At 47.3% G+C, this 11,587-nt stretch overlaps 2 protein-coding genes across 2 annotated transcripts; both read right to left on the bottom strand.

Annotated features, from left to right (window-relative positions):
- Positions 1–272: 272 nt before the first annotated feature.
- Positions 273–2,291, bottom strand: LOC123039170 (L-type lectin-domain containing receptor kinase SIT2-like). Its single transcript, XM_044462442.1, has one exon. It carries the CDS (start codon positions 2,280–2,282, stop codon positions 273–275), a length of 2,010 nt encoding a protein of 669 aa, XP_044318377.1. The 5' UTR covers positions 2,283–2,291.
- A 2,037-nt stretch (positions 2,292–4,328) lies between these two features.
- On the bottom strand, positions 4,329–9,624 carry LOC123044452 (L-type lectin-domain containing receptor kinase SIT2-like). Its single transcript, XM_044467190.1, has 2 exons — positions 7,770–9,624; positions 4,329–7,620 (listed from the first exon to the last, which is right to left on the bottom strand). The coding sequence occupies exon 2, from the start codon at positions 6,432–6,434 to the stop codon at positions 4,329–4,331; it is 2,106 nt and encodes a 701-aa protein (XP_044323125.1). The 5' UTR covers positions 6,435–7,620; positions 7,770–9,624.
- Between the last annotated feature and the right edge of the window lie 1,963 nt (positions 9,625–11,587).

Below are 11,587 nucleotides of genomic sequence, written 5' to 3'. Positions count from 1 at the left end.
TTAAAAATTTCCGAGACCTTTCTAGAACAAACTTGACCTGCTGATAAAAAGTGTGCATGGGGCCTAGCTATACGTCAACCAATACTACTGAAATTGATACATGGGGCGGTAACATTTCACTATGATAACCTAGATTCATGGATTACAAAAAAGAGCTCCTCCGACTGCGGGACCTTTCGGACGACAAGGCGTGCAAAGAGGGATCTGAGAGCACAAGATAATTAAATCCCTCATAGCAACATAAATAGCTCATGTAATTTGCGAGCAACGCTTCATCTCCCATCGAATAGAACTGTCACCAAGGACTCACCAGATCCGCTGCAAATGCCCGCCGCCAGTGGAGGGCACGGCGTGATGTATGAATCGAACCCTTCGCTCTGCATCAAGGCCATCTCGTTGTAGCTCATGAAGGTCGGAGCCAAATGAGGGGCGATTTGGTCACCGTCCAGATATTGCATGACCTTTCGCATGCTAGGCCTTGTGTTGGGCAATGGGTGCGCGCACAACAAACCTAGTCTGAGTACGATACTAACCTCTTCCATGTTGAATTTCCCCTCAAGCCGGGAATCCACCGTATCGATGATTGAGCCATTGCGGTGGTGCTCAAGCACCCAGTCGACCAACACCACCGGGTTATTATGCTCGTCACTCCCGATTGGCCTGCGTCCACAGACGACCTCTAGGAGAAACACACCAAATGCAAATACATCGGTTGTGGGTGTTGCCTTCCCCGTGCGCATAAGTTCTGGCGCGAGGTATCCCATGGTACCAACGACATGTGTTGTTTGAGCATCTGTACCATGGTCGTATAACCTTGCTAAACCAAAGTCTCCGAGCCGCCCGTTCATCTCCCTATCCAGCAGCACATTGCTTGCTTTTATATCTCGGTGGATGACGACTTGCTCCCAATCCTCGTGTAAATACAATAAGCTTGATGCGATACCTTTGACAATCCAGTACCTTTGAGGCCAACATAGAGCTGGCCCATTCTTATTGTGCAGGTACTTGTCAAGGCTGCCATTTGCCATGTAGTCATACACTAATAGAAGTTCACCATTGCGCCGGCAATAGCCTAGCAGCTGTGCAAGATTTCGATGCCGGAGACGACCGATGCTCACCACTTCGGCAATGAATTCCCGTATTCCTTGCCTTGAGTCATGTGACACTCTCTTGACGGCGATCTCCAAATTAGATACAGGAAGTACCCCTTTGTATACTTTTCCAAACCCTCCAACACCGAGTACATTTCTGTTCTTGAACCCGTCGGTGGCATGGAACAAGTCTTTGTATGCGAATCGGTGTGGGCCGAAATCTTCCTCCCAATCTTCGCGCACCTCTGCAAACCGACGCCGGCGCCACAGGATGAACGCTACAGCCGACACCGCAGCGATGAGCAACATGATAGCTAATGGTAGAGCGATGTACAAGATCTTGGACGGAGGTTTGGGACCCACATGCGGCAGGCTGGGCAGCTTCGAGAAGTCGAGCGGTGGAGCAGGTCCGTCGAAGCTGAAGCTCCATCCAAGGACGTAGTGGTGCGTGGACACCACGCCCGACGACGATGAGAAGCCAGCATACATCGTGTCCGCCACGATAGTGGAGAGGTCAATGGCTTCAGAGAGCAAGGGATTCTTGGGCTTCGGAGCTTGCACGGGAGCTAATGTCACATTGAGTCGCCTGCCCTGGCCGTCGTAGTCCACCCACACCTGCATTGGCCTGCGGCTATTCAGCATCAGGTCTCGGAAGGCCATGCCGTCGTCGTCGGCGTAGTAGCCGGCGGGCTTGGCCTGCCGCGAGATGAGGCTGTTGACGTTGATGCCAACGTGGTTGCTGTTGATGTCGCTCAGCTCGGGGTTCCAGATGGTGTCGAGCTCCACCGCCAAGATGTGGTCGCTCGCGGTGCCGTTGGTTGCGTTGAGGAGGCCTAGGTACTGTCCGCCGTTGGCCGATGAGAGGTCGGAGGTCGGGGCGACCACGAAGGCGAGGCCCTGGTCGCTCAGGCCATCGACGACGGACACGATGGCGAACACGAAGGATGCGGAGAAGGAGCGCGCTACGGCCGTGGAGCTCGCCGTCGTGTTGAGGAAGCGGAGCGGGGCTGGGTGGAAGGCGTGGCCTTTTTGCTGGGAAGTGAAGTTGGTGAGAGCGAGGAGGCCGTTGGGCATGACGACGGCGAGACCGTCTAGGGTAAGGTTCGCCGTGGCAAAGCCCTGGTAGGAGAACGCCGACGAGGCCAACGCTACGTTCAGGCTCAACAACAAGGTCAGAAGAAGAGTCGGCATGGTTTGTTGCCAAAGTTTGCTCTCTCGTTTTCTTTTGAGCAAACTGAGATCTACTTACTCAATTGGTAAAATTTATCACCCGCAAAAAAAAATGGTAAAATTTATAACCACGATTGTTACATTTTTTGACGGCGTTTAGAATGGTGTTGTGGGTGAGATCTCAGGATTGAGGCCCACCGCACACTAGGATAAGTCAGAGAAAGAAGGACGTGTCCGGCAGTCGTAGAGGAGGACCGAGACGCGCCGCACACTGGGCTGGAACCTGGAAGTCAGAGAGGACGTCGGAGGGAGTCTCTTTTTTCCATCTAACAGAAGGTAATACAAGTGGAACACAAGTCTGCTATACTTTTTATGGATAGAATGGACTAGAGACAATTCTCACGCTACCAGTGACAACTCTCACCTTCTATTTAGTACGAGTAAATCTTCTGAAAACTCTAAGTCGTAGCGTGAGAGTTGTTACTCCAACGATAGAAGACAAGAATGGCTGAGTGAGACCACGTACCTTTATATGTGGTGCTGAAGAGAGCATCAATCACCTTCTTTTTACATGCTCTTTTGCTAGATTTTTATAGTCTGTGATCTGTGGGGAGCTACGTAACCTCAAAACACCAATGTCTTTCTCTGATTTGTGTTCAGGCGCCACAGATCACCGCAAAGGACCGTGATCTGTGGCGCCACGAAGGTGGAGTTCGTCGCCGTGGATATTTTACGAAAGCGGCCGGAGTGGTCTGGGGCGGAAGGCATTGCCTATTCTCTGGTACGTTCTCGCAACTGCAAGCGGTCGCAGGTGTGAGCTGGGCAAGACGCAAGATCGTGTGACGCGGGGTGAGAGCGTTTGTCACTGCACATGGTAGAAAGCTACTCCGTAGAAAATAAGTATGGCTGAGTGAGACCTCTTTTACTTTTCTATGGGAAAATGTGGACTGCGGGCTCTTTGCACTATGATTCGAGAGGAAGATACGTAGCTGTGACTTCTAACAGTGACACATTTCTACTCCATGAAGCCATTCTACGATGATAGGTGTCCCATGTGTCGATTCTTGGTTCCGATTTTCTCTGATCTTCACTCGTTATCTAAGATTTACTTTCTGGGTATTCTAGTTTTGCACCAATTCGTCCACTGTGAGCTTGGTCACAGCCCTATGATTTCAGCAAAACCATCAACGTCTTATGGCCCAGAGATCTTGTTTTCATATTGGAGGGCTCGGTGACAAAATTAGGGGACGGAAACTGACTATTTTCTTGGTTCAAAAGTCCAGGGATTACATTTTTTTCTGGACGAAAAGGCCATGGATTTCCACTAAAGAAACCGCCACAGTTTACACACCAAGAGCATCAGAAACTCAAAAGGAAACCCTCACGGATAGGAGGAAGAAAACTAAAGCCTGCAACAATCAGGCAAAGCTATTTCTGAACCAACTGCACGCAGGCAGCTCAAACCAGCGTCACACTTGCACAAGATCACCACAAAGTTCAAACCATCAACCAAAACAAGTTGCCTAAACAAACACTCAGAAACTCTAACAGTGGCAGATTCTCCTGGCCAAGGGATGATCTCCACAGCATTTTGTTTCAGATCTAACGTTACATGAAAGTAGTCCTATACACATGATGAATAAAATTTTGATTTCCTCAGAAAAAAAAACTATGCTACTTTGTCAGCAGTATCTATTAGGACAACACTGGTTGTGCTTGAGATGAAGACTGCAAGCAAGAAAAAAACAATCAATTTCTTATTGTTTTGACGGAAAATATGTAGAAGTAATCGTGTATTTAGAACTTCTGCGAGTACTGATTTTATCATTCATTTGATTTCCTATTGTAAGGTAGGAGTATGGTGACGGATGGAGATATGATCCTAAAAAACAGATAGCACTTGTTTGACCACATTGATGTGTTTATATAATCCTGAAATTCAGTCATAAGAAAGATAAACCACAAAAGCATACATTTCTAGTAAAACGAGTACACCATAGATACATCGGAACTTCCATAGTCAATTGCACAATTCCACTTTTTTTTTTACTCAGTGCAAGAATCTCATCACCTTCCTCCCGAGAGATCAGAAATGGCACCTGCGCTCGCTGATGAAGCGTATGGCATCACGTTCTGGTTGAACTCCCCATTGTACATCCGCTCCAGCATGCTGAAGCTGAGGTACGCCGGTGACAAGTCTGGGAGGAGCATGTCACCGTCAAGGTACTGCATGACCTGTCGCATGGTTGGCCTCGCGGTGGGCAATGGGTGTGAGCAGAGCAGTGCTAGTTTCAGCACCAGTGAGACCTTGTCCGGATTAAACCCATCTGGAATTCTCGTATCCGCCACATCAACAATCAATCCGTTGCGCCATTGCTCGATCACCCAATCCACGAGCACGATGCGGCTGTTGCGCTCGTTTTGCTCAATTGGCCTCCGCCCACACGTGATTTCCAGAAGGAATGCACCGAAGGCGAACACATCAGTGGACGGGGTTGCCTTGCCGGTGTGTCCAAGCTCAGGAGCTAGGTAGCCCATGGTGCCAACCACATGCGTTGTTTGGGCGTCCGCTCCATGGTCGTACAACCTTGCAAGGCCGAAATCCCCTAACCGCCCATTCATCTCGCTGTCTAGGAGAACATTGCTTGCTTTCACATCTCGGTGGATGACAACTTGCTCCCAATCCTCATGGAGATACAGTAACCCAGAAGCCACCCCTCTGATTATGTGAAATCTTTGAGGCCAATCCAGTGTACCTGCGGATCCATCATACAAGTACTTATCAAGGCTTCCGTTTGGCATGTAATCGTAAACCAGGAGAAGCTCCGCCTTGCGCCGGCAGTAACCAAGCAGCGGCACCAGGTTGCGGTGCCGTAGTCGCCCGATGCTTGCAACCTCGGCGACGAACTCCTTCATCCCCTGCCTCGACTCATGGGAGACCCTCTTTACGGCGATCTCCTTGTCAGGCTTGCGGAGTTTACCCCTGTAGACACTTCCGAAGCCTCCTACTCCGAGCAGAGTCTTGTTGCTGAACCCCTTGGTCGCATGAAACAAGTCTTTGTAAGAGAATCGGTGGGGGCCGAACGCGTCCTCCCAGTCCTCGCGCAGCTCGGAGTACTTGAGACGCCGTCGTACGAAGATGCACACTCCGATGCCCACAGCGAAAACCAGCGCCACCGACGCTATAGGCAGCACAATCTCCAGGACCCTCGACCGTGGCTTGGGCCAGGCGCGCGGCAAGGCTGGCAGCGCTGAGATGTCCAGTGCCGGGGCTGGCCCGTCCAGTGCGAAGCTCCAGCCAACGACGAAGTGGCGTGTGGACATGACGCCCGTGGCCGACGAGAATCCGACATACGCCGTGCTCTGCACCACACCCGAGAGGTCGACGGTGGTCCGCAGGAGCGGCTTCTTGGGCCTGGCCATGCCCAGGGGAGCCATGGTCACGGTGATCTCCGTGGCCATGCCATCGTAGTCCACCCACACTTGCATTGCCTTCCGGCTGATCAGGCTTAGGTTCTGGAACCGACCTGTGGTATCATCGTAGTATCCGGCGTCGGCAGAATCGATGGATATCAGACTATTGATGTCGACACCAACATGGTTGCTGTTAATGTCACGGAAATCGGCATTGAGGAGCGTGTCGAGCTCCACGGCGAAGATACGGGCGCTCTGGTTGCCATTGGTGCCATTGAGGAGGCCCAAGAACTGGCCTGGAAGCGCAGTGGAGAGCACCTCCCTGGACGCTGAGGCGAAGAAGGTCAGTCCGTGGCTGCTCAGGTAGGCGTACGGGCCAAAGATGGCGAAGACGAAAGTGGTCGAGAAGGACCGCACGACGCCGGTGCCGTTAGCCTCCGTGTGGAACGGCAGCGGGGACGGGTGGAAGGCCTGGCCTTTCGTGTGAAGGGTGCCATTGGTCAGCATGAGGAGGCCGTTCGGCGTGACGGTGGCCCCGCCATTGAGCGTCAGGTTCGCACCCACGAAGCCGTTGTAGGCGAACTGCCGACCGTCATCGTCGCTGCTGCTTCCACCACCGGTGGCGGGGTGGCAGCGATCGGCGGCCACCAGGAGCAGGAGCAGAGTGACCAAGTGGTGAAGCTGGAGAAACATGGCTCTCCTATCACTTTGCAGGACGAGCCAGTGGGCTGTGGCGCAGGAAACACTACTACTATCCATATCTAGACAAATATAGGACTAATTCGGATAGGAGTAATTGCATACATCAAATTCACAGCTTTTGTGTAAGATTGACGAGGTAAAGAGAACTTTTTTTCAGCGTTTTGCGGTGTGGAGAATTATGAGAGCCTTGTGGTTCGTGGCGCGCGTTTGACTAAACTACCTACTGGAAATGAAATGCATTAATGGGTACAAGTGTGATGTCTTCAAATCTACAATGGTGACCTCGCAACACATTTCGACCATACTAGTCATCAACCTGTGCATCTGCATGGGCTAGAAATTTCCCAAGGAAAATCCAAGATTGGACTACACAGTCATGACAAATTGTGATCTCCAAACACAAAGTACTAAAACAAATCACCAAATAACCTTATGTAGTTTCATATTTTTCACTGGTATAGGCAAGACGTGAGTCTTTGTATTTGCCCTTATTTATATAAAAAGATAAAATTATACTTCAGATGCTTACTTGCTTTGGAAGGGGAGCCTTAGCGCAGTGGTAAAGCTGCTGCCTTGTGACCATGAGGTCACGGGTTCAAGTCGAGCTACATGCACCGAGCTGCCCTTTATACTTGCTTCACAAAAGGCATTAGTGATATTTTAAGTAAAGAAAACTGGAGTACAAACAACTGAATTCTGTAAAGATGTAAAACTGTAACCAATGTTTGCATTTTTTTTTACTCCAACATTCTATTCATGAAATAGTTTTATTTGTACATGAGCAACATATACCACCGTGTCAATGTTTAGTTGAACATGTAATTTTGTTTAGTAGATGCGGAATATATATTTGTAATAGTCAGATTGCAGTAAGGAAATGGTACTTAAGTGAAACTGTAACTACAATATGGACGGAAACCAACATGCACAAACCTGTCTTCACATATTGTTGTCTTATCCATTTTTGTGTTTGTTTGGTTAACATTCTTTCCTCGTCTTTATGACAGTTTTGGTTTTCAAGTCCTTCACTTCTTTTCTTCCTATATCTTTGCATACAGTAAAGCTAATTTTTTATAAGCATGTAGGAAGTATTTGTGGATGCTAATAGTCCAGATAGATACATTTTCACCATAAAAAGGACATTTACCTTTGGTGCAAAGAGGTCTGCAAATAATGGAAAGAGCGGTGATGCGAATAAGGACGTAAAGAGCATGGCTTCATGACTGCAGACAGGGTGGAGCATCTGAAAATAGTGAAAAGGGCATCAGTAATAAAAATAAATTTAGGTGCAAGAATAGCAAAACATGTGCATATTTCTAGTTCATATGCATTATACTCGTAGTAAAGGAAGATAAACATCCTCACACTCTTTACTAGATTATTATTGCGCACCTTAGACAGCAAAGGTTATATTTCCTTAGCTAAGGCTTCATATGTTCCTCACTAACATTGAACTTGATGCTTACAAACTTTAGAGATCGACAGAGTTCAGGAAAATTTCCTCATAAAACAAAAGATATAAAGAAGTTATATATACAGTTTCTGAATCAACAACCACTATATATTTGAAAATTATGCAATATAAAGGAAGTCTGTCACCAGACATCTGCACTAAGTGGAGATCTTTAGATACCTTGCACATCTGTCATTATTCACTTATTGTAGCTATAAAAGGCACATGGAAGGAAGCTAGTAATATATAGTAAACTCCAGAAGATTGCATTGCATAATTCCATCTTTAGGTCAATACCATAATCCTAGAAACACAGCAGATCAGCCTTTGATCGGAGGCTTTTATATGTAGGCCTTCTCCCCTTATTTCCAAGCAGAGGTCACAACAAAAATCTCAGGTATACAAAGATGTAGTAATTAGCATCCCATGAAGATCACAATTATTTTTGTTTATTATTATGGTCAGGATAAACTGCAACGTTTATTAGAATTTGGCATAATTTAGGGCGCTTACAGGTGCATTGGCAGTTTGGCACATACGTGTAGTTAAAACCTCTGCCCAGCCTGAAGTAACAGAGGTCATGGAGGCTGCAGAACTTACAAACTGCAAGAGATAAGACCATTGTCCAACCTGAAAAGGGAGGACTTGACCGACGAGGCTGCAGAACATATAAATTGCAGCATATAAGTATATAACTCATTAGAAAGACTATTACACTGCAGAATAATAATGCAATGACAGGAGTTAATCCTATCAATTTTGGCACATTCATACAATCTTTTATTGCCGCTGCTCTGCAGTCATTTCTCAATGCACCTATTGTCTGAATGAGCGACCAACTTCACCTAAAAGGAATTGTGCAGAAGTAGGCACGGTAGTAAATCCAAAGAAGTGAACGAATAAGCATTAAAACATAGTTATTGGTAATGATGAGTAACAATGGAATTCATCGGTTAACCTACATAGGTCCATATCATTTGAAGCTCTACGACTAACACTATAAGCTAAAGAGTCATTTCGTCAAACACCTAGCGTACAGGCTACAGCAACCAACAATGATTCAGCAAACTGGAAATATTAGGATGGCAGCGCGACGCCACGAAAAGCATGGTCGTGTCTCCATGAAACCTCACCCTCGGCCCTCTTCAGGCAGTGCATCTTGATCAGAGATTCATGGCCAGGGCGCCGGCTGCAAGAGGCTACAGCTTCTTGTCCTTCTCATACTCGTCTGACTTGATTGATCTTGCATTGTCAGATTCTGAAGGCCGTGGCTCACGGAGGTGACGAGAGACCAAGCAGTGGGCTGACGGTGGTAGACTGGTAGGCGATCAAGGACGGGAGGAGATTGGATAACGCTGTGTCAGAATAAATCCGAGACACGTAGTCAATAGTCCGAGGACCAAGCAATCATACGAGCACGACACCGAGATCTGTTAATGAAGTTCACCGATATGGCTACATCCTTGGGGCTTGACTACGGGCGCTCCTTCTCGTGACACCGTCACAATACCGTACCCCGGCCATCCGGACGCCGGCACGCGCCACCGGCTCCCCCCTGCGTGCGTGTGCTATTATGATGACATAAGTTACAACATGGGGTGCCTCATTATATATAAGAGGCTAAGGATACAACGTGTCCGACTCTAACACTACATGTATCCTATCCACACTACAACACCAAGTTGAAACGTAACCCAACTCGTACAAAATATTCGACACAAACTCAACACACTGCATCAAAAGCCAGAGTTTGTACATTGTTATTATACTTCGAATACGAAGCAACGTGGGGGACCTGGCCACAGTGTGACATTTCTTTTATAGTACTCTAAACAATTATATATATATATATATATATATATATATATATATATATTTTACAAAGGGAGTACTAAATAAATGCTTACTCTAAGTCGGAGTCCTTTCCTCAAGGTTTAGCGATAGCGATGACGCCTTCTAGGGGAAGAGTGATAACGATAATGCCTGTGTGATATCTCGGCGAGACCCTCTTGAAGTGGCATGCGTGGAGTATCTTGTGTATGTTGTTCAGCAGTTGTGGTGGTTTTCGCCAGGTTCTTCATAATTAGCTGGGCAATCTGGTTTTCGCTCGGTTTTCCCTAACCGAGCAACTTTTTTTCTTTTCAATGAATGCAGGAATCTTGCCATTTAAAAAAAGAACTAGTAAAATATATTCCAAAGACCATATTTTTTTTCTTTGGTACCAGAATTGGTTCATGCAATAGGGAGCTATTTTTGTATCAAAATGAATGAGTTACTAAGAATTGGTACCAAAATTCTTAGTCGTAAGTGTCTACATCACAATGACGCAGAGATCAGGGGTCTAGCCTACATTTTTTTAAACAAATCCATTAATCATGTAAGATCATCTCAAGGGCATATATCCTCCTTGTCCAATTGTTCTTGCGACTATCAAAAAAGGCTTCCGCCCTGCTTTATATACAAAGCAAACCACCAGAGCCAACGGTCCAACAAGATTTCACACCACGCGGCGCGCGCGCACACACACACACACAACAGTAGCACAACACAAAGTACGAGAGGGTTCTGCTGAGGGCACAACTCAACAAGCCCTAAAAGAAGACATAAAACAAAGACGTCAGCACACAGTGCGCAAGGATGCTAATCCGCCTCTGGAGGAGGTGGGGTAAGTGGGGGCGCCAAACGGAGAGCCATCGAGTGAAGATCTGCTATGATGATGTTGATGGTGTCTCGACCCTGAGGGCAGCTAAGTGTTGGGAAACGTAGTAGAAAACAAAATAAATTCGCACCTATGATCACCAAGATCAATATGAAGATGCATAAGGCTGGGATCAACGATCGTTACCAACTCCGGAGTGCAACGGAAGAAGAAGAGTCGGTGTAGATCGTGCTCGAAGTCCCTCGAATGATGATGACGATCCCGCAAACCGCCCTCGAACGATTCCTCGAACAGAAGACCGAAAGCACGGTCTTTCTACTTGGTTGCAAGTGTACGGTCTTCACGATCCGGCAACGCTTCACCGTCCAGAGCTAATCATCGCCGGAGAATTAGACGGAGGAGATTAGAACCACACTGGGCTTCTAATTATGAGGATTAGAGGTGGCTAGGGCTAGCTCTAATTAGTCTAGGACCAACTAGAACTAGAACTAGATCAACTAGAAGAGGCACCCAAAAACTTGTGTTCAAAAGGGTGGAAAACCTGTAGTATATATAGGTTTAGGAGGGAGGAGAGGGCAGCCACCAAGGGAGGAAAGTCCTCCCTTGGTGCGCCGACCTCGTGGGGGGGGGGGGGAGTCCAACTCCCACCCCTAGTAGGATTCGCCTCCCCCCACAAGGAAAGCGGGGGGGGGGGGGGGGCACCTCCACTTGGGCCTTTATGGCCCAAGTCTCCTTCCCCTTCTTGGCCTTTTAAGGCCCGTTGATATTCAATTAATATATAAAATACTTTAAACATTTTTAGAGCATTATATATATAATTTAACATCCCCAGAAACATTTTCCAACTATATATAGTTAATCGGTAATACCCGGTATTACCCGATATTCACCGAAACCCTTCCGATGACTCCGAAACGCTTCTGGAACCTCTCGGAACTATTCCGGATATTAATGAAACTATTTCACAAATATATTCTCATCATTCCCGTTCAACTAACTCTCAGCAGATCGTGATTGCCTTAAGCTTGTGACCCCGTAGGTTCGATAAAACATAGTCATGAACGAAACCCCTTCATTCAATGACTGATAGCGGAACCG

Source organism: Triticum aestivum, chromosome 2B, assembly GCF_018294505.1.
Source record: "Triticum aestivum cultivar Chinese Spring chromosome 2B, IWGSC CS RefSeq v2.1, whole genome shotgun sequence".
Taxonomy (NCBI): domain Eukaryota; kingdom Viridiplantae; phylum Streptophyta; class Magnoliopsida; order Poales; family Poaceae; genus Triticum; species Triticum aestivum.
Note: the sequence above shows the minus strand (reverse complement) of the source record. Positions and strands in the feature narration are given on the sequence as shown.